Here is a 27887-nt window from a genome sequence, read left to right on the forward strand (position 1 = left end):
AAAATTTCAAATTGTGTATTTTACATTGGATAAAAGTAGAGACTCCGAGCTAGAAAATGTTGATAAACTTGTAACGTCACTTTTTTAGAAAATGGACCTTGAATGTTTTGGTACACCTACTGGAGAGCTCTTCTTTGTCTACACCCATCCAGCATAATTCACACCCTCTTAAGCCTTAGCCCCACCCATCTCTTCAAGGATTCACAAGTGAGGCCATGTACAAAACAACCAAAGATTTCAAGACTAAAGGCTGGTTTATACTACGGGTGTGTTCGTAAATTCAATCTGAAGTGCCAGAGTGTGCTCAGAGTGAGCTATTAAGGCACATGAAAGTTTACATGTTCCAGAAGGCATTTCTGCCCCCCCCAAAAAAATATTTTATTAAAAAAAAGTTCAAATGGCTCTTCTATGAAGTAGTGATGCGCGACATACGCATAGTTTCCTGAAACGAGTCACATATCATCACTTCTTTTATGTTATTGTGGCATGTTTTCATTCTTTAATGGTCCCCGTCATCTGAGTAAACGGTTGTGACTGCTCAGAGGCTGTTGGGAGCAGAGACACTGAGGCTCACATTATTACGACTCACACAAAAACACACACGCAAACACACAGGAACACAAACACACACAGCTGTATTCAGTCATCTGTGCAGTGCACGGTAATAAAAACATCATTCGACATCCATATTAAAATAACTAATCAGGAAGCTGAGAGCTATTTCATACCCCCACACGACATTATGCTCCGGCACCCTCAATGATTTTGATGAATGTATTATTTTTAATTCCAGAGGCGTTATTGGTGAAGAGGTAATATTATCCAAGTTTGAATTTTGGCATTAGCCTGAAGGTTTGGGAGTGTGGGAGCTCATCTATTGCTCGAGTCGAGCGTTATGCAATCTCATTATAATAATCTCATGAATATTTATAAAACGGTGACTTACTTTACTTTGAAGAAAAATAAATGTACATTTGTATGTGTTGAGGGACCTTCAGGGTGTTATACAATTCACCTTTCAATGATTATGGGTTTAACTTTTGACCTCAAAGGGTCAACTCATTTACAGAATACGACGCCGCACAAAGACAGGGCATGTTCATTTCCATTGAGATAACATTTGAATGGAAAGTGCCCACTTTAGCGCCCTGCCTGGGCGTTAGAAGAGCCCAGCACGGCTCTTTCCTGCAGTACAAATTGATCTTATCTCTCTAAACCATCTGCAGTGGAGGAAAGGGCACAGAGTGAGGCGACCAACCCCTCTCTGAACAGCGTAATTTTAGCTTCTCAACACTCGGACTACTGCTGCAATGTATTTTTGAGCTACTACAACCCTCCCGCTTCAGTCGCCTGTAGTTCCATCATGCAGCATTTTGTTTTAATGAACGCAAGCATGGTCGATTTCCACAGCTGGCGTCAACATAAATAGTCTCATCCAGACTTAAAGTCTCCGGTCTGCTGAGAGCGCAGTTTCATCCCCTTATCAAAATGCACAGATGTATGTGTTTTTCCTTGGCCTGTGCTACGGTTTAGTTGGTTCCAAGGTAGAAGTGTGTCTGTGTCTGTCTGTATGTGTGTCGGCTCAATTTATGGCAACAGATGCAGGCCTACAGTGCATTCGGAAAGTATTCAGACCCCTTGACATTTTACACATTTTGTTACGCTACAGCCTTATTCTAAAATGTATTACATTTTTTCTCATCAATTTACACACAAAACCCCATAATGACAAAGCAAAAACAGGTTTTTAGACATGTTTGCAATTTTATAAAGAAAGTATTCAGACCCTTTACTCAGTACTTTGTTGAAGCACCTTTGGCAGTGAATACAGCCTCAAGTCTTCTTGGATATGATGCTGGCTAATCTCCCAACCCCTGCTGCTGAAAAACATCCCCACAGCATGATGCTGCCACCACCATACTTCACTGTAGGGATGGTACCAGGTTTCCTCCAGACGTGACGCTTGACATTCAGGCCAGAGAGTTCAATCGAGATTTCATCAGACCAGCGAATCTTGTTTCTCATGATCTGAGAGACGTTTAACTTCTTGGTGACAGGGAGGCAGTATTGAGTAGCTTGGATGAATAAGGTGCCCAGAGTAAACTGCCTGCTACTCTGTCGCAGATGCTAATATATGCATATTATTAGTACTATTGGATAGAAAACACTCTGAAGTTTCCAAAACTGTTTGAATGATGTCTGTGAGTATAAAAGTACTCATATGGCAGGCAAAAACCAAATCCAACCAGGAAGTGGGAAATCTGAGGTTTGTAGTTTCATTTAAGTGATTGCCTATCCAATATGCTGTGTCTATGTTGCCAGATTGCACTTCCCAAGGCTTCCAGTAGATGTCAACAGTCTTTAGAAAGTTGTTTGAAGCTTCTATTGTGGAAGGGTGTCGAATAAGAGCTGTTTCATCAAGTGGACTAGGCTGAGGCTAATCAGTTGTTTACTGCGCAGCGACACGGGCATGCCATTCCTTCTTTTTTCTCTGTAATGAATATGCTATTGTCCGGTTGGAATATTATTGAAGATTTATTATAAAAAAGACCCTAATGATTGATTGTAAACATCGTTTGACATGTTTCTACAAACTGTAATGGAACTCTTTTGACTTTTCGTCTGGATTTTGCCCTCGCGCATTGTGCCTTTGGAAGAGTGAACTAAACGCGCGAACAAATGGAGGTATTTGGACATAAATATGGACGTAATCGAACAAAACAAACATTTCTTGTGGGAGTCCTGGGAGTGCATTCCGATGAAGATTTATAATGCTATTTATGACTTTTGTTGACTCTACAACTTGGCTGGTAACTGTATTACTTGCTTTTGTGGCTGAACACTTTTCTCTGATTATTGAATATTGTGCTTTTGCCGTAAAGCTTTTTTGAAATCTGACACAGCGGTTGCATTAAGAACAAGTTTATCTTTAACTCCATGTAAAACATGTATCTTTCATCAAAGTTTATGATGAGTATTTCTGTTATTTGATGTGGCTCTCTGCAATTTCTCCGGATGTTTGAGGCATTTCTGAACATAGCGCCAATGTAAACTGAGGTTTTTGGATATAAATATGATCGAACAAAACATACATGTATTGTGTAACGTTGAGTCCTGGGAGTGTCATCTGATGAAGATGGTCAAAGGTTAGTGATTAATTTCATCTATATTTCTGCTTTTTGTGACACCTCTCTTTGGTTAGAAAATGGCTGAATGCTTTCTGTGACTAGTTGCTGACCTAACATAATGATATCGGACACTGTGGTTTGAAATCGGACACTGTGGTTAGATTAAAGAGAAGTGTATCTTTAAAAGGATGTAAAATACTTGTATGGTTGAGGAATTTTAATTATGAGATTTCCGTTGTTTTGAATTTGGCGCCCTGCAATTTCACTGGCTGTTGGCGAGGTGGGACGCTAGCGTCCCGAACGATCCCAGAGAGGTCAAGTGCCTTTTGGCAAACTCCAAGTGCCCTGTCATGTGCCTTTTACTGAAGAGTAGCTTCTGCCTGGCCAATCTACCATAAAGGCCTTATTGGTGGAGTTCTGCAGATATGGTTGTAATTCTCGACGTTTGTCTCATTTTGTCTGTCATAGTTGTAGTGTACCTATGATGAAAATTACAGGCCTCTCTCATCTTTTTAAGTGGGAGAACTTGCACAATTGGTGGCTGACTAAATACTTTTTTGCCCCACTGTAGGTGTGTGCCTTTCCAAATCATGTCCAATCAATTGTCTCCTTATCTATGCCTGTTAACACTGTTTCCAGTGGACATTTTTTCTTAGTAAAATTCATGGCCGGACTTGAGATGCATCGAGGGAGCTGGGCTTATGGACTGTAATGGAGCGTGAAGAAGTAGGCTTTTGTGATGTGTCAGAGGAACCTTTTCTTGTTCTCTGATCTCCCACTCCAAACCAGCTGTAAGTTCCAAGGTTTCCTTTAGCATTGTATAGGCGGATGTGGCCCCCCATTTAGCTCCGTTGGCCCCCAGCTAAGAGAGTTTGGCCTCTATTGGTTGACAGTTGTCGTGTCAGAGCAGGCCTGGATGTTTCTTTGGGGGACTTAAGAGGTGCCCAGCCTTGAAAGTAATCTTGGTGGGGGAAACATGTACAACAAATGAGAGCACTTGGCCCTCACCACCCCAGTGACTTGCTTGCTGTTACACTTATAGTGACCTCTCATTTACTCGTTGCTGTATATTTCTTTGCAGCCAAAATAATGTAAGAGTTGTCAACTATTGTTGCCTATCAACAATGACAAGCCACCAGGTTCTGACAACTTGGATGGAAAATTACTGAAGATATTGCCACCCATATTTGCCATATCTTCAATCTAAGCCTACTAGAAAGTCTGTGCTCTCCAGGTAGAATCAGGAATTCCCCAGGGCAGCTGTCTAGGACCCTTAATTTCCAATCTTTACTAATGACATGACACTGGTCTTGAGTAAAGCCAGTTTGTCTATGTATGTATGCGGATGACTCAACACTATACATGTCAGCTACACCAGGGAGTGAAATCACTGCAGCACTTAACAAAGAGCTGCAGTTAGTTTCAGATTTGGTGGCAATGAATAAGTTAGTTCTAAATATTTCAAAAACGAAAAGCATTGTATTTGGGAGAAATCATTCACTAAACCCTAAACCTCAACTAAAACTTAATACATAATGTGGAAATTGAGCAAGTTGTGGTGACTAAACTGCTTGAAGTAACCCTGGATTATAAACTGTCATGGTCAAAACATGTTGATACAACAGTAGCTAAGATGGGGAGAAGTCTGTCCATAATAAAGCGCTACTCTGGCTCCTTAACTTCTCTAGGGTAGGGTGCACTATTTTCACCTCCGGATGAAAGGCGTGCCCAAAGTAAACTGCCTGCTACTCAGGCCCAGAAGCTAGGATATGCATATAATTGGTAGATTTGGATAGAAAACACTCTAAAGTTTACAAAACTGTTCAAATAATGTCAGAGTATAACAGAACTGATTTGGCAGGCGAAAACCTGAGAAAAATCCATCCAGGAAGTAGGATTTTTTTATTTTTGTAGTTTTCTATTCAATGCCATTAGAGTATCCATTGAATTAGGACTCAAATTGCAGTTCCTATGCATTCCACTAGATGTCAACAGTCTTTAGAAATTGTTTCAGGCTTGTATTCTGAAAAATGAGGGAGTAAGACCAGTCTGAATGACTGGATCCTAAAGTGTCACAGAGCTTTTTCATGCGCAATCCCGAGAGCGCGCCTTTCTTGTTTACCTTTTATATTGACAACGTTATTGTCCGGTTGAAACATTATTGATTATTTAGGCTAAAAACAACCTGAGGATTGGATATAAACATCGTTTGACATGTTTCTTTGAACTTTACGGATACAATTAGATTTTCTTTTGTCTGCCTGTTGTGACTGCATTTGAGCTTGTCGATTACTGAGGAAAACACACAAACAAAACAGGGTTTTTTGGATATAAAGAGACTTTATTGAAAAAAACAAACATTTATTGAGTAAATGAATGTCTTCTGAGTGCAACCATATGAAGATCATCAAAGGTAAGTGATTAATTTTATTTCTATTTCTGACTTGTGTAACTCTTCTACTTGGCTGGTTACTGTTTGTAATGATTTGTCTGCGGGGCGATGTTCTCAAATAATCACATGATATGCTTTTGCCGTAAAGCCTTTTTGAAATCTGACACCGTTTTGGATTCACAAGAAGTTAAACTTTAAACCTATGTGTAACACTTACTTGAAGGGCCTCCCGGGTGGTGCAGTGGTTAAGGTCTGTGCCACCAGAGACTCTGGGTTTGCGCCCAGGCTCTGTCGTAACCGGCCGCGACCGGGAGGTCCGTGGAGCGATGCACAATTGGCATAGCGTCGTCCGGGTTAGGGAGGGATTGGCCGGTAGGAATATCCTTGTCTCATCACGCACCAGCAACTCCCGTGGCGGGCCGGGCGCAGTGCACGCTAACCAAGGTTGCCATGTGCACGGTGTTTCCTCCGACACATTTGTGCAGCTGGCTTCCGGGTTGGATGCGCGCTGTGTTAAGAAGCCGTGCGGCTTGGTTGGGTTGTGTATCGGAGGACGCATGACTTTCAACCTTCGTCTCTCCCGAGCCTGTACGGGAGTTGTAGCGATGAGACAAGATAGTAGCTACTAACAATTGGATACCACGAAATTGGGGAGAAAAAAGGGGGTAATGTTTTCTGAATTTTTATAATCAGTATTTCTGTTTTTGAATTTGGCGCTCTGCAATGTCACTGGATGTTGGTCAGGTGGGACGCTACCATCCCACGTAGAGAGAGGTTTTAACAAGACAGGTCCTACAGGCTCTAGTTTTGTTGCACCTGGACTACTGTTCAGTCGTGTGGTCAGGTGCCACAAAGAGGTACCTCTAAGGGCCAGCGGTGCAGCCCTGTAATTTTCAAATGGACACAGAGAGCTAATATGCATGCATATTTCTCATGGCTCAAAGTGAAGGAGTGACTGACTTCATCACTACTTGTTTCTGTAAGAAGTTTTGAAATGCTGACTGCACCCAGGTGTCTGTTTTTAAATTACTAGCACACAGCTCGGACACACATGCATACCCCACAATACATGCCACCAAAGGTCTCTTCACAATCCCCAAGTCAAGAACAGACAATGGGAGGCGCACAGTACTACATAGAGCCATGGCTACATGGAACTTTCTTCCACATCAGGTAACTGATGCAAGCAGTAGAATCAGATTTAAAAAACAGATAAAGATACACCTTTTGGAACAGCAGGGACTGTGAAGAGAGACACACACACATAGGCACAGACACACATACACATGATAAGACACACACTCTACACACATACACATGGATTTTGTATTGTAGATAAGTGGTGGTAGTAGAGTGATGGCCTAAGCGAACACACTTAATGTTTTGTGAAAAATGTTATGACATTTATTATTTTAAATTGTATATAACTAACTTAATGTTGCTGGACACCAGGAAGAGTAGCTCCTGCCTTGGAAGCAGCTAATGGGGATCCTTAATAAATGCAAATACAAAACTGTATCTGTAAATATATACACTCACTCTGTTAGCCAAGGCCTTAAGAGATAACTATAGACTCAAGTTTAAAGAAATAGAGCCATCTAATTCTGCAGATTAGAGTCCATATTATCAAAGGAAATTGAAGGACTAACAGAACAGACAGATGGCAATAAAAACTGTACCATAAAGACTCAGAGTAAGTTGGAGCAAAAACAAAACGAAATGGAGGAAAATGCACCAAATTCTTTTTTAATTTTCAACATAGAAATGCTACCAATTATTTATTTATTTTACTGAAACTTGTTACAAATGATGGAGTCACTCATGATTCACTGAACGATATTTTGAAAGAAGAGGTAAAGTACTTTAAGAATATGTTTTCATTTCAGTCTCCTCCATCTCCACTAACCTCAGCTAATTGTATGGACTTTTACCCTATTAATAATGTAAAATTAACATCTGTACAGAAAGACTCATATGAAAGCCAAATTACAGAGGAGGAACTTCTTGATGGAATTAAAGCCTTTAAGTCTGGGAAAACTCCAGGGCTGGATGGCATACCAGTGGAAGTATACCAGAGGACCATTATAAGCATGTTTTAGCCACTCTTATATAAACGCTAGATTATCGGACACACAACAAGGTCTGATTTCATTATTACTGAAACAAGATCCAAGTGGTGTATATATAAAGATCCAGTCCATTGAATAAATTGAGGCCTCTTACACACAAAAATTCTAGCTAAATGCTTGGTGCATAGAATTAAAATGTTATTATTCATTCTAATCAGACTGTTTTTTTTACATGGACGATACATTGGAGATAATATAAGACAAGTACTGGAAATAGAATACTATGAAATATCGGGGAAACCAGGCCTGGTTTTCGTAGCTGACTTTGAAAATACTTTTGATAAAGTACGACTGGAGTTTATGCCTGGAATATTTCAATTTTGGAGAATCTCTTATAAAATGGGTTAAAGTTATGTATAGTAACCCTAGGTGTAAAATATTAAATAATGGCTACATCTCAGAAAGTTTTAAACTGTCAACAACGTTTCTATTTATTATTGCCATCGGAATGTTAGCTGTTAAAATTAGATCCAAAAATAATATTAAAAGTCCATGGATTAAAAACTAAGGTGTCATTGTACGCTGATGTTTCATGTTTTCTTTTAAAGAAATTTGAATTATTATACAAAATTCTTTCTACCAATAGAATGTTATATGTGGGGATACAATCTTCCCAGCTCTGCAGATTTTGCTGCGAGGAGGCAGAGTCAATAGATCATTTATTTTGGTACTGTCCATATGTAGCTTGTTTTTGGTTAGAGGTTCAGGAATGGCTGAAGAATTGCAACAGTTACCTAGAACTAACGCTGCAGATAGCACTACTGAGTGATTTGAAAAGTCATAGTCAATCGATCAATAATATAATAATTATTTTAGCAAACATGTTTATCTTTAATGTACAATCTTTAGAAACTATGAGAATAGATAGATTCAGTACTTTTGTGAAGCATCACAGCACAGTTGAAAAATATATGGCAAATAGAAATCCAAAATGGATGGTGTTAACTTCTTGCGTCGAGCCATCCCGGATCCGGTATCGTGACTACAGCCTCAAGCTCATTACCATAACGCAACGTTAACTATTCATGAAAATCGCAAATGAAATGAAATTAATCTATTTGCTCTCAAGCTTAGCCTTTTGTTAACAACACTGTCATCTCAGATTTTCAAAATATGCTTCTCAACCATTGCAAAACAAGCATTTGTGTAACAGTATTGATGGCTAACGTAGCATTTAGCGTTAGCATTCAGCAGGCAACATTTACACAAAAAAACTGAAAAGCATTCAAATAAAATCATTTACCTTTGAAGAACTTCAGATGTTTTCAATGAGGATACTCTCAGATAGCAAATGTTCAATTTTTCCTGAAAGATTATTTGTTTAGGACAAATTGCTCCGTTTTCTGCGTCACGTTTAGCTACGAAAAAAAACCTGTATCCAGGATTGTGTAAATCTATCCGCAAGCTCATTAGCATAACACAACGTTAACTATTCATGAAAATCGCAAATGAAATGAAATTAATCTATTTGCTCTCAAGCTTAGCCTTTTGTTAACAACACTGTCATCTCAGATTTTCAAAATATGCTTCTCAACCATTGCAAAACAAGCATTTGTGTAACAGTATTGATGGCTAACGTACCATTTAGCGTTAGCATTCAGCATGCAACATTTTCCACAAAAACCATAAAAGCATTCAAATAAAATAATTTACCTTTGAAGAACTTCAGATGTTTTCAGTGAGGAGACTCTGTTAGATAGAAAATGTTCCGTTTTTACAAAAAATATTATTTGTGTCGACTAATCGCTCCATTTTGTTCATCGCGTTTGGGTAAGGAAAAAATAAATGAAAATAAGTCATTAAAACGCGAACCTTTTTCCAAATTAACTCCATAATATCGACAGAAACATAGCAAACCGATGTTTAGAATCAATCCTCAAGGTGTTTGTCATAAATAAACAAAATATATCTATCGACGATAAAATCCATCGTGGCATTTTACTTTCTGTTCTGAAGAAATGGAACGCGCATGGACCTACAGATTACGCACACAGGACACCGGGCGGGACACCAGGTAAATGTAGTCTCTTATGGTCAATCTTCCAATGATATGCCTACAAACACGTCACAATGCTGCAGACACCTCGGGGAATAGACAGAAAGCGCGGGCTCATTCCTGGCGCATTCACAGCCATATAAGGAGACATTGGAACACAGCGCCTTAAGAATCTGGGGCATTTCCTGTATGAAACTTCATCTTGGTTTCGCCTGTTGCATTAGTTCTGGGGCACTCACAGATAATATCTTTGCAGTTTTGGAGACGTCAGAGTTGTGTCTTTCCAAGGCTGTCAATTCCATGCATAGTCGAGCATCTTTTCGTGACAAAATATTGCGCTTAAAACGGGCACGTCTTTTTATCCAATAATGACACAGCGCCCCCATAGGTTCAAGAGGTTAAGAGATAGATGGGAGGGGTTTAATGGAGCTGAAAGGTGGGACTAATAACAACAAGGTAACAAATGTAAAACATACGAGGTCTGTGAAATGTATATAGGTTCAGAACTTTTGTGAAATAGCACAGTTACAAATAGAAATCAGATGGACATCAGAAATAGAGGAAGGACAGGACTAAAAATAAACAAAATATAACTATTGTAAAATAGATTGTCTGTAAAATGTGTATAGTTTGTATAAACTGAAGGTAGAAGCCTAAGTGTTATTGTTTATTAGTTTACTCCAATTGGGGGAGGGGGGGTAGGGTTTACAGAGAATAATAAAGGTATATTTAAAAAATTAAATACAAATTTGTGTGTACAGTTGAAGTTGGAAGTTTACATTCCAACCTAATTGTGTCATTAACTAATTTTTTATCCACTTCACAAATGTCTTGTTAACAAACTATAGTTTTGGCAAGTCTGTTAGGACATCTACTTTGTGCATGACAAGTAATTTTACCAACAATTGTTTGCAGACAGATTATTTCAGACTGTATCACAATTCAGACTGTATCACAATTCCAGTGGGTCAGAAGTTTACATATACTAAGTTGACTGTGCCTTTAAACAGCTTGGAAAATTCCAGAAAATGATGTCATGGCTTTAGAAGCTTCTGATAGGCTAATTGACATCATTTGAGTCAATTGGAGGTGTTCCTGTGGATGTATTTCAAGGCCTACCTTAAAACTCAGTGCCTCTTTGCTTGACATCATGAGAAAATCAAAATAAATCAGTCAAGACTGAAGCTCAGGAAGGAGACGCGTTCTGTCTCCAAGAGATGAATGTATTTTGGGTGCGAAAGGTGCAAATCAATCCCAGAACAACAGCAAAGGACCTTGTGAAGGTGCAGGAGGAAACCGGTACAAAAGTATCAATATCCACATTAAAACGAGTCCTATATCGACATAACCTGAAAGGCTGCTCAGCAAGGAAGAAGCCACTGCTCCAAAACCGCCATAAAAAAGCTTGACTATGGTTTGCAACTGCTCATGGGGACAAAGATCGTACCTTTTGGAGAAATGTCCTCTCGTCTGATGAAACAAAAATAGAACTGTTTGGCCAAAATGACCATTGTTATGTTTGGAGGAAAAAGGGGGAGGCTTGCAAGCCGAAGAACACCATCCTAACCGTGAAGCACGGGGGTGGCAGCATCATGGGTGGCAGGAACCATTATGTGGATATATTGAAGTAACATCTCAAGGCATCAGTCAGGAAGTTAAAGCTTGGTCACAAATGGGTCTTCCAAATGGACAATGACCCCAAGCATACTTCCAAAGTTGTGGCAAAATGGCTTAAGGACAAAGTCAAGGTATTGGAGTGGCCGTCACAAAGCCCTGACCTCAATCCTATAGAAAATGTATGGGCAGAACTGAAAATGCGTGTGCGAGCAAGGAAGCCTACAAACCTGACTCAGATACACCAGATCTGTCAGGAGGAATGGGCCAAATTTCACGCAACTTATTGTGGGAAGCTTGTGGAAGGCTACTCAAAACGTTTGACCCAAGAAACAATTTAATTGCAATACTACCAAATACTAATTGAGTGTATGTGAACTTCTGACACACTGGGAATGTGATGAAAGAAATAAAAGCTGAAATATATCATTCTCTCTGCTATTATTCTGACATTTCACATTCTGAAAATAAAGTGGTGATCCTAACTGACTTGCAACAGGGAATTTTTACTAGGATTAAATGTCAGGAATTGTGAAAAACAGAGTTTAAATGTATTTGGCTAAGGTGTATGTAAACTTCTGACTTCAAATGTATTTTTATGTATTTATGTATTTCTGTTTATGTGGGTTTGTATGTGTGTGTAGATATATACCCCAAAAATATATGGGGGATTGGAAATTATGCAGATAATTACGTTGATGGAAGCAACAATCAATCCACAATATTAAAGCTGATCCAACCCCTACATTTAAAAAAAAAAAAAACACTCTGCGGATGGGGGTGCGTGTCCCCTCAGGCCTGTGTGGATAGGTAACAGTGTCCTGCATGCCTCTGTGTTTATAAGGGCAGTATTTTTGAGGTATTACTCATGCAATCTATCATCTGTGTGTTTTGTGTATGAGACAAGAAAAGCACCACCAAGCATTTCTCTCTTGCTCTCTCTTTTTCTCTTTCACTCCATTTCACACTTCATTTGCCTAATCTTCTCATTCCTTCATCATGTTTTTTTTGGGCCTCTTCATTGAAGTTTGTAATGAATATTTCTTGTTTATTTCAAGGTTTGTCACGTTGTTTTGTGGAATATTGTTGTCGTCTCTTCCGTGTGAGTCATGATCCAAAGTAGAATTCGCTGAACTGAACCAAAAAAAGCATAGAGAGAGAGAGAGAGAGAGAATTTCTAAAACAGTGGTTTGCTGCAGGAAAAGTGCTCTGGCTCAGCAAAGCCTAGAGATGTATATAATTAATTGCTTTGAGCACAATAGCAATGTGTCTCTACTCTTTACTGTTTCTGGTTGACCGGACCTCAGCAACACATTGTGGCCAGATTCACACTGTGACTTTCTCCACATGGTAATTTTGAAGGGATGGTTTGACTGATGCGCTGTGACATGCTGGGCCAAATGAACTCTCACACACAAACATGTCCTGCTGCTGCTGCATGGACTGGCCGGATGAGAAGTGCATGTTTTAACAGCCAGGTCTAGCACCATTTATTTTCTCTCTTTCTTTCTCAATCATGCTTTTTATTCTCTTACTGGCTCAATCTTTCAATCTGTCTACTTCTTTCTTTGGTCTCTCTTTCTTTCTCTTTCTCTCTCTCTCTCTCTCTCTCCCCTCCCCCTCATTTTATTTAATTTCTCCACAGTGCCTTCGGCTGTCCCTACTCCGACATCAACATGAAGAAGGAGGCCGTGCTGCCTGACCGTCTGGGCGGCGAAAAGCAGATCACCTTTGTCCCTGTGCACTTTGTCCAGAAGACCAAGAGGCTGTGCACTGCCGACGAACAGGAGGAAGCCACGCCCCAGGACACTCCCATGGAAACCAGGTGGGGGGAAGTGATGTCATTGTGATGATGTGTCAAGATGGCCAGCTGGCTCTGTTTCCATCCTCACTGATCTAAAATGATTGGATAGGTAAGAGCAAAGGTTCAACTTCATAGATTTTACCCATCCAGACATGTCAGATCAGGGAGTGAAGAAAGGAATAATGCAATTTCCAATTATTTAAACATTGTCAGTGTCGCCACCCAACAGATATTTCGAATTGGACCTGCAGCCTTGGATGGAGAGGAGGCTTGGCTAAATGCAATCCCAATGTCATTGAACCTCTGTTTCACTTTCAGCTGAGAGGCCCTGACACTGTTCCAAACTAGAACAATTACAGCTGTCATAACAGGACTGCACACTACTCTCTGCAAATTTCAATTTTTCCAAGGTTACAGTGTTGGAGTCTGAGACGAGCCGGATGACGTGCCGTTGGCTCCTCGGCAGGAAAGTTTAAGGGTGGCGAATTGTATTTTTTCACAATGTCCACAGCAGAATCAGAAGCGTTTCGAATCAGAAGCGTTGGGTTAAACGCCGACTCAGCACTGCCGATCGGCTTAACTTACGCACTGCTCAGAAGGATTTTCTACTATTGCAGTGGGCTTGCTCTATTTGTCTAGGCCTGGCTGGGCTGTGGATGGCTGGCTGCCAGAGTTTACAGTCGGAAGCTTGTCAAGTGTAATAGCGGAGCGGGAGCCGAGCTGTGATGAACGGTTTTAATATAAAACTAACTTGATTATCAACTTTTTAAATTCCCGCCAGAGGAGTCTTTAATGTGTCGGATGTAATCGTACGTTGTTCTATTAATAAATCTTTGCCGTGCCATTGCCGAAGGTTGATTTCAGAAGCCTGCCAAGAAGTCTGCTAGAGTAGGCCGTACTCTACTCATAAATAAATACTGAAAAGGTTTTGTTCGAGGTCAGCATTTGTGTAAGGGACTATTGATCACTTACAGTACATGAAAATGTTTCTTTCAAGATATATCTTTGGTCTGGGCAGGTAGTAACAAAGCACACGCAAATGCATGTATTACAATGAACTATGGACTATGGCCGTCATTGTAAATAATGATTTGTTCTTAACTGACTTGCCTAGTTAAATAAAGGTTAAATAAAATTTAAAAAAATACCTTCTACCTGTCAGGGGTGTCTAGATAGTTTTCTTACAGCATCTAAAACAGTATTTTATTGGACTGTACTGCTGATAAAGTATGTTTACCACCGTACATCCCACTACTGGCTTGCCATTGAAGCTAAGCAGTGTCGGTCCTGGTCGGTCCCTGGATGGGTGACCATATGTTGCTGGAATTGATGTTGGAGGGCCAGTAGGAGGCACTCTTTCCCCTGATAAAGAAAAACATCTCAATTTCCCAGGGCAGTGATTGGGGACTTTGCCCTGTGTAGGATACCCTCTTTCGGATGGGATATTAAATGTGTGTCCTGATTCTCTGTGGTGACCATCTCTGTTCAATGCCTTTTCTCTCTCACTCTTAACCTCTCCCTTTTATCCTCTCTCCTCCCTGCCCCTCACCCTATCTTTCTATCTGTTTCTACCTTTTGCTCTCTTTCTTTCTCTCTCATTTTTATCCTCCCTCACTCACTCTCTCCCTTTACTCAATCTCTCCTTCCCCTCTCTCTCGCACTCCCTCCCTCGCTCCCTCTCTTTCTCTCCCTCCCTCTCTCTCTCCCCGTCGCTCTCAGGGCTATGTTGTCAGGGTATGAGGAGGCTGGTCGTCTGAGAGGACGACCCCCAGCCAACCCCCTGGTGAAGAGAGAGCCAAGGGAGGAACCAGCCACAGCTCAGGGACAGAAGCTCCTCTCTCTGGGGAAGAGAGGCCTACCCAGCAGGTAAGATAAGATGACTTTATTTGTAAATTGTACACAAGGTCCAACCGAAATGTGACTTCCGCTTTTAACCCAACCCCTCTGAAAGACAGACACACACTACCGGTCCAAAGTTTTAGAACACCTACTCATTCAAGAGTTTTTCTTTACTTTGACTATTTTCAACATTGTAGAATAATAGTGAAGCCATAAACTATGAAATAACACATATGGAATCATGTAGTAACCAAAAAAGTGTTAAACAAATCAAAATATATTTGAGATTTGAGATTTTTCAAAGTAACCAGCCTTTGCCTTGATGACAGCTTTTGCGCACTCTTGGCCTTCCTATCTCCCTACTTACTATCACCACCATGCTGGGAGAATAGAAAAAATATGTTTTATTGTCCCTTACACCGGATAGGTGCAGTGAAAAGTGTTGTTTTACAGGGTCAGCCATAGTAGTACAGTGCCCCTGGAGCAAATTAGGGTTAAATACCTTGCTCAAAGGCACATCGACACATTTTTCACCTTGTCGGCTTGTGCATTCGAACCAGCGACCTTTCAGTTACTGGCCGAACACTCTAAGTACTAGGCTACCTGCTTCCATAATATGACCTGTAATTGTGTGGATGTGGGTAACGCAAATCTTTGGCTAGTGTTTCACCACTCTGCATCTTCAGATTAAACCGGTTTCTCTGGTTAACCATACAATAGCATTTGTTGACCATGCTGTTAGGATACGTGTGGCAGGTGATGTGTTTTTGAGTGAGAGAAGCTCATTGCTGATCTCAATTTCTTTAAATGAAATCAGCATGCTTTCTTTTTGTTTTAAAATAGTTAGCAGTAGTTCAGAAGGTCAGGGCCTGCATCTTAAGCATCTTAAGGCTCAATGGTTTTAAAAATAAACTTTAACCTTTAGATGTTTTTGGGAAACCAGGTCCTGGTCATTTGTACTGTACATCTTCCAAACGGCAGCCATCTTGTCATAGAAATTTCTGAGATAGAGATTTCCGAATCTTACTTTTTGTGAATTGGTTTCACCTCCAAATCCAATTTCCTGTTCTGTCAATAATTTATAAAAGTGTTAGTCATCTCTTCATATAGCACCACCTGCATTTCCTCTCTCAGCGTCTCAGAGCTCTGTGTCATCGTCACAACTCTCTGTACTCTCTAACAGGGCGTTTTGAGACAGGCGCTTGCTCTGCCACCCGGCTCTTAGCGAGGCCCCCCTGGGGTTCCTCTCGGTCGGGTTGACATGGTGTTAATGCAAGGGCACTGATCCAGAACCGTCCATGGGCCACGCTCGCTCTGTCTGTCTCTGTGGTTACTGTGTTTAGAGCACTCAGATGCAGTGCAGATCACAGAGACACGAGGCAGGAGTTTACACTCACCCATAACGCTGGATTGTTTCAATTGAACCCCCAATCTCCATAAGCCCACAAAAGCTATTTAAAAAGAACAGATCTCTACTGTATCGATTCAAGTCAAAACAAATACTGCCACAAAATATTTATAGCCACAGTCTGATTTATCACTAATTCAGCCATAAAATGGCTACAGATCCCTTCAAATTGTGTTTTAACCCCTAGCATAACTCAGCCACTGTGATTTCACTTCCCTGTCACCATACTGTCACCATACTGATGTCAACGACCCACACACCCACACCGTCCAAAGCTCATGGAAATACAAATGCTCTGTCATTAAAGAGCCATACTGTCGCAGATGGCTCCTGAGAAAGAGAGGGAGAGGAAGAGATGGTTGAGAGGGGAAGAGATGGTTGAGAGGGGAAGAGATGGTTGAGAGGGGAAGAGATGGTTGACAGACGGTTGAGAGAGACGGGAGAGAAGGAGAGACGGGGGCAGAGAGAGAAGGAGAGACGGAGAGAGAGAGAAGGAGAGAGAGACAGAGTGTGTGTGTGTGTACAGTAATGCCGTATAGAACGAGCAGATTAGAAAACCCTACATCCCAGTGTGATTGAATTTGTTTTCCCTCATACGGCCCGCTCTAGCCAGGTTCTCCTGTGTGTACGTTTACGACGAGGAGCTGATTATTAAACCCTGTGAAACATTTACCGCATGCCTTGAACATTATGTAAGGCTGCTGTTATATAAAAAATGAAAATAAAAAGTGTCACAAGCCTAAAATTAGGAACAGTTACCTGACATAACCATCGTGGTTGATCCGGCTATATTTTACCAAAATACATTGGAGCTTGTTATATAAGATATTTGTATCAATATTTCCTGATCTGGCATGCCTCCTTGATGCAGTGAAAATAAAACCCAGTATTGCGTTATGCTCTAGTCCATTGTTTGAGTGCAGCAATGCAGCAGAGATGTACACTACCATTCAAAAGTTTGGGGTCACTTAAAAATGTCCTTGTTTTTGAAAGAAAAGCAACAAAAAAAGTCCATTAAAATAACATCAAATTGATCAGAAATAGTGTGGACATTGTTATCGTTGTAAATGACTATTGTTGCTGGAAATTATTTTTTAATGGAATATCTACATAAGCGTACAGAGGCCCATTATCAGCAACCATCACTCCTGTGTTCCAGTGTTAGCTAATCCAAGTGTATAATTTTAAAAGGCTAATTGATCATTAGAAAACCCTTTTGCAATTATGTTAGCACAGCTGAAAACTGTTGTGCTGATTTAAAGAAGCAATAAAACTGGCCTTCTTTAGACTAGTTGAGTATCTGGAGCATCAGCATTTGAGGGTTCAGGCTCAAAATGTCCAGAAACAAAGCACTTTCTTCTGAGACTCGTCAATCTACTCTTGTTCTGCGAAATGAAGGCTATTCCATGTGAGAAATTGAACAGAACAGCGCAAACTGGCTCTAACCAGAATAGAATGAGTGGGAGACCTCGGTGCACAACTGAGCAAGAGGACAAGTACATTAGTGTCTAGTTTGAGAAACAGACGCCTCACAAGTCCTCAACTGGCAGCTTCATTAAATATACCTGCAAAACACCAGTCTCAACGTCAACAGTGAAGAGGCGACTCCGAGATGCTGGCCTTCTAGGCAGAGTTCATCTGTCCAGTGTCTGTGTTCTTTTGTCCATCTTAATCTTTTCTTTTTATTGACCAGTCTAAGATATGGCTTTTTCTTTGCAACTCTGCCTAGAAGGCCAGCATCCCGGAGTCGCCTCTTCACTGTTGACGTTGAGAAGTTGAGACTCATTAATCATTCAATGTTTGTCGGCTCGACTTTCAACCGGGGAGACAAGACCCCTTGAGAGTTTTGAAATAATGAACTTGATACTCTTTGAGCTGGTTTGTGTATTATGAAACATCAACAACGTAGTCCTCTGAGATAGCTTTGGCTTCAACTTGGCTGATCCTCAAGGTTATTTCTGTCTGTGGCCAGTCTTGGAAATACTGTCAGGACTTTTCCATGGGAACTTCCTTTAGTGCCTCAATTTATTTATCTCCTATTCACTGTCACAATCAATTCAAAAGCATGGCTTTCACTTTACACAATGTATGTAGTGTCATGGTCTGAAGTAAGTGGTCTTACAAGACACTAGTAAACACAGTTCCATTTTCCTTGTACTCAACAAAATAACATTTAACAAATGATATCCAGTTAAAGTTGGAAGTTTACATACACTTAGGTTGGAGTCAATAACTTGTTTTTCAACCACTCCACAAATGTCTTCTAAACAAACTATAGTTTTGGCAAGTCGGATAGGACATCTACTTTGTACATGACACAAGTCATTTTTCCAACAATTGTTTACAGACAAGACTTTTTCACTTATAATTCACTGTATCACAATTCCAGTGGGTCAGAAGTTTACATGCACTAAGTTGACTGTGCCTTTAAACATCTTGGAAAATTCCAGAACATGATGTCATGGCTTTAGATAGGCTGATAGGCTAATTGATATCATTTGAGTCAATTGGAGGTGTACCTGTGGATGCATTTCATGGCCTGCCTTCAAACTCAGGGCCTCTTTACTTGACATCATGGGAAAATCAAAAGAAATCAGAAAAATTGTAGACCTCCACAAGTCTGGTTCATCCTTGGGAGCAATTTCCAAACGTCTGAAGGTACCACGTTCATCTGTACAAACAATAGTACACAAGTATAAACACCATGGAACCATGTAGCCGTCATACCTCTCAGGAAGGAGACGCGTTCTGTCTCCTAGAGATGAATGTACTTTGGTGTGAAAAGTGCAAATCAATCCTAGAACAACAGCAAAGAACCTTGTGAAGATGCTGGAGGAAACGGGTACAAAAGTATAGCACTGGTCACCATAGCAGCACCACACGTAGCACACACTCTAACAGGTATATTTCACTGTTCACCTCCAAAGCCAATTCCTGCTTTGGCCGCCTTTCCTTCCAGATCTCTGCTGCCAATGACTGGAACGAACTCCAAAAATCTCTGAAGCTGGAGACTCATATCTCCCTCACTAACTTTAATCACCAGCTGTCAGACCAGCTCACAGATCATTGCACCTGTACATAGTCCATCTGTAAATAGCCCATCCAACTACATCATCCCCATACTGTTATTTATTTTGCTCCTTTGCACCCCAGTATCTCTACTTGCACATTCATCTTCTGCACATCTATCACTCCAGTGTTTAATTGCTATATTGTAATTATTTCATCACTATGGCCTATTTATTGCCTTACCTCCCTTATCCTACCTCATTTGCACACACTGTATATAGACTTTTTCTATTGTATTATTGACTGTATGTTTGTTTATACCATGTGTAACTCCGTGTTGCACTGCTTTGCTTTATCTTGGCCAGGTCGCAGTTGTAAATGAGAACTTCTTCTCAACTAGCCTACCTGGTTAAATAAAATCTATATCCACAGTAAAACGAGTCCTATATCGACATAACCTGAAAGGCCGCTCAGCAAGAAAGAAGCCACTGCTCCAAACCTGCCATAAAAAAGCCAGACTACGGTTTGGAACTGTAAATGGGGACAAAGATTGTGCTTTTTGGAGAAATGTCCTCTCGTCTGATGAAACAAAAATAGAACTGTTTGGCCAAAATGACCATCGTTATGTTTGGAGGAAAAAGGGGGAGGCTTGCAAGCTGAAGAACACCATCCTAACCGTGAAGCACGGGGGCTGGCAGCATCATGTTGTTGGGGTACTTTGCTGCAGGGGGGACTGGTGCACTTCACAAAATAGATGGCATCATGAGACAGGAACATTATGTGGATATATTGAAGCAACATCTCAAGACATCAGTCAGGAAGTTAAAACATGGTCACAAATGGGTCTTCCAAATGGACAATGACCCCAAGCATACTTCCAAAGTTGTGGCAAAATGGCGTAAGGACAACAGAGTCGAGGTATTGGAGTGGCCATCACAAAGCCCTGACCTCAATCCTATAGAGAATTTGTGGGCAGAACTGAAAATGCGTGTGCGAGCAAGGAGGCCTACAAACCTGACTCAGTTACACCAGCTCTGTCAGGAGGAATGGGCAAAAATTCACCCAATTTATCGTAGGAAGCTTGTGGAAGGCTACCCAAAATGTTTGACCCAAGTTAAACAATTTAAAGGCAATGCTACCAAACAGTAATGTAATGTATGTAAGCTTCTGACCCACTGGGACTGTGATGAAAGAAATAAAAGTTTAAATAAATAATTCTCTCTACTATTATTCTGATATTTCACATTCTTAAAATAAAGTGGTGATCCTAACTGACCTAAGACAGGGAATTTTTACTAGGATTAAATGTCAGGAATTATGAAAAATTGAGTTTAAATATATTTGGCTAAGGTGTATGTAAACTTCCGACTTCAACTGTACATACAATAATCATGACAGATAGCATCTCGCCACATGTTTACATAGTAGATAGAATTCTAACTGTTCTTGTTCCTCTCATCAGTCACTATATTCTCTTTAACGGTAGGGCCTAGCATTTCCGTATCTGTGGATGGGATTTGCATTGTGCAGTAGATTTGATTGGCGATTCGGGTATGGTCTCTGACTGCTTAGACTTCTGTCAATATCTTCCTGTAGAGGTAGCATCATCCAGGGGGAAGGGCAGAGGCTCACTGTAGTCTCCTTTAAATCCCTGTCTGATAGAACATAACAATGAGATTACTTCTCCCAAATGGAGCAGACAGGTCTTATGCCTTTGGAGGAGACGCATTAAAAGTTGTGGTGCCGTAGAATTACTTCTGTTGAACATACATTCCCATTTAAGTAAATTTAATTTATGTATATAGCCATGTCCTTTCCAGTTATGCTACTCTAATGCGCCCCCCCTGAGCTCAATTGTTCCCCAAGGCATATTCGGGACATGCATTCATTTCATTGCCTCTAAGCACGTACTAGAAGATGTCTCGCAGTTATTACAAGAAGAATTCTGTAGCCATCCATATTACCATAGCCATACCTTTTTAAAATCTGCATTGCCAAAGTATTGTGCACTGCTGTAGTTTGTCCCCATAGACACCTGGTCCAGGTCATTTAGAATATGTTTTGGGGTTTTATATTTCTCACCTTTTTATTATTTGATTTGTTAAGCATTTTAAAATGCATCCCCTGTAAGAGATGTTACTCTACAAATAATGTTTGATTGATTGATTTCTCATAGAGAACACAGTCCCACTTTAAATGAGGTGCAACTTATAAAGGCTTCATAAGCCCTACATAAATGCTTCACAAATCATCTATAATCGTATGTCATACTCTATAAATGGTGTACAAGAATACATAGTATTTTATGTCACGTTTGGCAAATCACCCTACAGTGGTAATGGATGTCATCCTTTATACACCATTTATAAAGTATTGGATACACTTATAGATGATTTATCAAGCCTTTGTAGTGCTTATGAAGTGTTTTATGTATGCTTTATGAAGCCTTTATAAGTTGCTTTATAATAGGATATATTTTTATACCATGACGATATATAGATTTTATGTATGCCATCTCAGGTTTATATTCGCTCTGTTGTTAGGACTTAAAAGCAGTTCCACCTCAAGGCTTGTTTGCTTGGTAATCTTCTAGCCCCAATAGTGAATCGCTTTCTCGCTGTAAGATCATCTTTCTCTCTCTCTTTCTTTATCTCCTCAGGCTCTCCCAGTCAACAAAATATCTGCGAGTCAAAGAGGAGGAGGAAGAGATTGACTTGAATAGCATGATCACAGGTAATGGAAACAGCTGGGGTAGATGGTTCAAAGGTTGTCGTTAATGGTATTATTGACATCCTGGATGCTTTCCCTCGCTCTGCTTGCTCTTTGGAGTGTCGTATGGGCTGGAGATACTACATTACCTCCAGTCATTTCCCCCCGTACCTTCTGGCAGCCGGCACCCCAAGTGACTCAAGGCAACGAGAGCATAGACCTATCTATGTTCCTGTGGCACCTTTTTAGTTGTTTTTGAGAGAGAGAGAGAGAGAGAGAGACTCACAAATGATGACACTGTAATGCCCTTTTATAGTCGAGTCTCTTCACCCAAAGCTATTCAGCTAGTGACAGGTTTTTATTTTTAAATTGTGTAAGTGGCTTGCCGGCTGCTTAGCATCTGACAGGTAGTTACTCTCCACAAAGATGGCTGGTTGTGTGAGCGAGCAATCACTGGAGAGTTGGATACCCAATTTTCACCTGAGGTAATTGATGTCAATCACAGTTGCTACTGGGGTGATTGGGCATTTTCAAGTAGCAAGGAAGTATTAGTCCTAAGTGACTGGATCACCTGGCCTCGCAGTCACTCATTTTGATTTCAGTGAGCACAGGTGTAATGGAGTTTTGAGACTGGTTCAAAACCTAGAGGGGAAAAACACAGATCTTTTAGTTTAGTTTTTCTTTTTACTACATTGGCGAGGCCCAATAACATCTAGATTCCTCTATCTATTCGGATAGCTGCATTGATTGCTATGATTTGGTGGGTGGTTTCCATGGCAACCTGGCCCAGTCAGCAGGCGAGAGGTGGGGGGGGCACAGGGAGTGTGTGTGCGCGTGCGTGTATTTTTTCCGTTAAGCTGTCAGTTTTTCCCAAGGAAAAAGAGACAACGTAGTCGAAGGAGCCCTGTTTCGTATCCTTTCAGGCCGAGTGCATTTCACCGGCTGTGTATCGGAGTGAAATAACAAATTTGAGCTCCACTACCCTCGACGACAGCTCTTCCAACTCCGTGAGGATGATAAGAGGAGGTGAAAGAGCTCTAGTTGTGACGACAGAATGCATTACTGCTACAGCCGGAGTAGCCAGTCAGGCAGGCCACACACACACACCACACACACATACCCAAACACATACTTGTGCACACAAACCAACCACACTCGCCTTACCTCCAGGCCACAAGGACCCAATTGCTTCTGCCATGAGTTTGTTCTTTGCTGCCTCAACGAACTAACCAAACTGATCCGTACTCTACTGTGAAGGATGATTCTGGGACCTGGATTTCATTCAGTACATTCTATCCCGGCAATGTGATAAGATAGTTAGAGAACACCACACAATGAGAAATTAAACTGAACACTCAAGAATCTTTTTCTTCTCACTCCATGCAGGAATGTCCATTCTTGTCATTCTTTCCTCCTTTGTTTTGTGGGACTTTTTCGGTAACTGTGGGATGGCAAGTGATCAGAAGAGACTTGTCAGGTCACCCCACCCTTGGACTCCTTTACAGCTGAAATCCCTTCTGAAAGGGACAGATGAGAGAGAGAGAGAGAGATTCACCTCTTTTCTATCCCTTGTCTTCTCTCTCCTTACCTCTCTCTTCTTCTTTCCTCTCCTCCATCCCCTCCTCTATCTTCCTGGTACAGGAAGAGACAGTCCACCCATGGCCTTGGCTACAGCATACTTTTCAAACTGGACTTTTTTTGTAGTTATAACAAATATTGTTGCTATAGCATATAGTTATTACTCACTATGAGTTTATATGGTAGTTATACTATAGTTAAAGCATTTGTGTAAGTGGTACTGCAATGTTCATTACTGAGCTGTAGTTTACATTTCTTGTCCCACACTAGCAGATAATCATATTCTGGTCTTGATTCATTCATAACTGTCGTAGAGTTGAATACGCTTCTGAGTGTCATGACAATCCATCTCTATGAACTATGTTAATATACTGAATGATTGTGTTAGTGAGTGATATGATTGCAATAATATCCATTGAAGATCTTGACTCATGACTTGCGTTCATATATACAGTGGGGCAAAAAAGTATTCAGTCAGCCACCAATTGTGCAAGTTCTCCCACTTAAAAAGATGAGGCCTGTAATTGTCATCATAGGTACACTTCAACTATGACAGACAAAATGAGAAGAAAAAAATCCAGAAAATCACATTGTAGGATTTTTCATGAATTTATTTGCAAATTATGGTGAAAAATAAGTATTTGGTCACCTACAAAGAAGCAAGATTTCTGGCTCTCACAGACCTGTAACTTCTTCTTTAAGAGGCTGCTCTGAACTCCACTCGTTACCTGTTTAATGGCACCTGTTTGAACTTGTTATCAGTACAAAAGACACCTGTCCACAACCTCAAACAGTCACACTCCAAACTCCACTATGGCCAAGACCAAAGAGCTGTCAAAGGACACCAGAAACAAAGTTGTAGACCTGCACCAGGCTGGGAAGACTGAATCTGCAATAGGTAAGCAGCTTGGTTTGAAGAAATCAACTGTGGGAGCAATTATTAGGAAATGGAAGACATACAAGACCACTGATAATCTCCCTCGATCTGGGGCTCCACGCAAGATCTCACCCCATGGGGTCAAAATTATTACAAGAACGGTGAGCAAAAATCCCAGAACCACACGGGGGGGACCTAGTGAATGACCTGCAGAGAGCCGGGACCAAAGTAACAAAGCCTACCATCAGTAACACACTACGCAGCCAGGGACTCAAATCCTGCAGTGCCAGACGTGTCCCCCTGCTTATGCCAGTACATGTCCAGGCCCGTCTGAAGTTTGCTAGAGAGCATTTGGATGATCCAGAAGAAGATTGGGAGAATGTCATATGGTCAGATGAAACCAAAATATTACTTTTTGGTAAAAACTCAACTCGTCGTGTTTGGAGGACAAAGAATGCTGAGTTTCATCCAAAGAACACCATACCTACTGTGAAGCATGGGGGTGGAAACATCATGCTTTGGGGCTGTTTTTCTGCACAGGGACCAGGACGACTGATCCGTGTAAAGGAAAGAATGAATGGGGCCATGTATCGTGAGATTTTGAGTGAAAACCTCCTTCCATCAGCAAGGGCATTGAAGATGAAATGTGGCTGGGTCTTTCAGCATGACAATGATCCCAAACACACCGCCCGGGCAACGAAGGAGGGGCTTCGTAAGAAGCATTTCAAGGTCCTGGAGTGGCCTAGCCAGTCTCCAGATCTCAACCCCATAGAGAATCTTTGGAGGGAGTTGAAAGTCCGTGTTGCCCAGCAACAGCCCCAGAACATCACTGCTCTAGAGGAGATCTGCATGGAGGAATGGGCCAAAATACCAGCAACAGTGTGTGAAAACCTTGTGAAGACTTACAGAAAACGTTTGACCTCTGTCATTGCCAACAAAGGGTATATTAAAAGTATTGAGATAAACTTTTGTTATTGACCAAATACTTATTTTCCACCATAATTTGCAAATAAATTCATTAAAAATCCTACAATGTGATTTTCTAGATTTTTTTTCTCATTTTATCTGTCACAGTTGAAGTGTACCTATGATGAAAATTACAGGGCTCTCATCTTTTTAAGTGGGATAACTTGCACAATTGGTGGCTGACTAAATATTTTTTTGCCCCACTGTATATATCCACAAATTTCTTGTTTAACAAAGTATAGTTTTGGCAAGTCGGTTAGGACATCTACTTTGCGCATGACATAAGTCGTTTTTCCAACAATTGTTTACAGACAGATTATTTCACTTATAATTCACTGTATCACAATTCCAGTGGGTCAGAAGTTTAGATACTCTAAGTTGACTGTGCCGTTAAACAGCTTGGAAAATTTCAGAACATGATGTCATGGCTTTAGAAGCTTCTGATAGAAGGCTGATTGTGTAAGGGTTTTCTTCTGGTGAAAGAGAGGCGGACCAAAATGCAGCGTGGTGGTTATTCATGTTTTTAATAAAGACGACTATACATGAACAGACTATACAAAACAAGAAAAGTGAAAACCTAAACAGTCCTATCTGGTGCAAACACAGAGACAGGAACAAAGACACTAAGGACAATCACCCACGACAAACTCAAAGAATATGGCTGCCTAAATATGGTTCCCAATCAGAGACAACGATAAGCACCTGCCTCTGATTGAGAACCACTCCAGACAGCCATAGACTTTGCTAGATAACCCCACTAGCTACAATCCCAAATACATACACACCAAAACCCCAAGACAAAACACACCACAATACAAAAACTCCATGCCACACCCTGGCCTGACCCAATACATGAAGAAAAACACAAAATACTTAGACCAGGGCGTGACAGATTGAAATCATTTCAGTCAATTGGAGGTGTACCTGTGAATGTATTTCAAGGCCTACCTTCAAACTCAGTGCCTCTTCTCTTGACATCATGGGAAAATTCAAAGAAAACAGCCAATACATCAGGAAAAAAAAGTCTGGTTCATCCTTGGGAGCAATTTCCAAAAGAACAAAAAAGGTACCACGTTCATCTGTACAAACAATAGTACACAAGTATAAACACCATGGGACCATGCAGCTGTCATACCGCTCAGGAAGGAGATGCGTTGTGTCTCTTAGAGATGAACGTACTTTGGTGTGAAAAGTGCAAATCATTCCCAGAACAACAGCAAAGGACCTTGTGAAGATGCTGGAGGAAACAGGTACAAAAGTATCAATATCCACAGTAAAACGAGTCCTATATCGACATAACCTGAAAGGCTGCTCAGCAAGGAAGGGAACCCGATGGTCACTCTGACAGCATTCTAGAGCTCCTCTGTGGAGATGGGATAACCTTCCAGAAGGACAACCATCTCGGCAGTACTCCACCAATCTGCCTTTATGGTAGAGTGGCCAACCGGAAGCCACTCCTCAGGAAAAGGCACATGATAGCCCGCTTGGAGTTTGCCTAAAGACTCTCAGACCATGAGAAACAAGATTATCTGGCCTGATGAAACCAAGATTGAACTCTTAGTCTGGATCAAGGGAAAGATGAACAGAGCGAAGTACAGAGACATCCTTGATGAAAGCCTGCTCCAGAACCTCAGACTAGGGTGAAGGTTCACCTTCCAACAGGACAACAACCCTAAGCACACAGCCAAGACAATGCAGGAGTGGCTTCAGGACAAGTCTCTGAATGTCCTTGAGTGGCCCAGCCAGAGCCCATACTTGAACCCGATCGATCGAACATCTCTGGAGAGACCTGAAAATAGCTGTGCAGCAATGCTCCCCATCCAACCTGACAGAGCTTGAGAGGATCTGCAGAGAAGAATGGGAGAAACTCTCCAAATACAAGTGTGCCAAGCTTGTAGCGTCATACCCAAGAAGAGTCCTTATTTATATATATTTTTTATATAACCTTTATTTAACTAGACAAGTCAGTTTAGAACAAATTCTTATTTACATTGATTTAACTGCCTTGTTAAGGGGCAGAACGACAGATTTTTACCTCAGGGATTCGGTCTAGCAACAAACTCTCTAACCACTAGGCTACCTGCCGCCCTGAGGCTGTAATCACTGCCAAAGGTGCTTCAACAATGTGCTGAGTAAAGGGTCTGAATACTTATGTAAATGATATATTTCAGTTTTTTATTTTGTATACATTTGCAAACATTTTTAAAATCCAGGTTTTGCTTTGTCATTTTGCGGTATTATGTATAGATTGATGAGAAGAAGAAAAAAGGTTTTAATCCATTTCAGAATAAGGCTGTAACGTAACAAAATGTGGAAAAAGTCAAGGGGTCTGAATACTTTCTGAATGCACTGTATATACACATCTTTTAAAAATATTTATTCCTTTATTATTTTTCACTAACCCTCCCCTAATTGGAGTAAACTAATGAACAAAAACG

General features: G+C 40.9%; 1 protein-coding gene across 5 annotated transcripts in view; it reads left to right on the forward strand.

Moving 5' to 3' along the window:
- The window catches only part of LOC115130197 (lethal(3)malignant brain tumor-like protein 4), a 137468-nt gene that overhangs the window by 56594 nt on the left and 52987 nt on the right, over positions 1 to 27887 (forward strand). For all 5 annotated transcript variants that reach the window (XR_003863743.2, XM_029661078.2, XM_029661079.2 and 2 more), the window contains 3 exons: positions 12905 to 13084; positions 14783 to 14929; positions 21979 to 22052. Coding sequence is in view for 4 of the 5 variants with exons in the window: in XM_029661078.2 (XP_029516938.1) it covers positions 12905 to 13084; positions 14783 to 14929; positions 21979 to 22052 (401 nt within the window). In the remaining variant the exon portion in view is untranslated. The remainder of the gene's footprint in view (positions 1 to 12904; positions 13085 to 14782; positions 14930 to 21978; positions 22053 to 27887) is intronic.

Source organism: Oncorhynchus nerka, linkage group LG6, assembly GCF_034236695.1.
Source record: "Oncorhynchus nerka isolate Pitt River linkage group LG6, Oner_Uvic_2.0, whole genome shotgun sequence".
NCBI lineage: Eukaryota > Metazoa > Chordata > Actinopteri > Salmoniformes > Salmonidae > Oncorhynchus > Oncorhynchus nerka.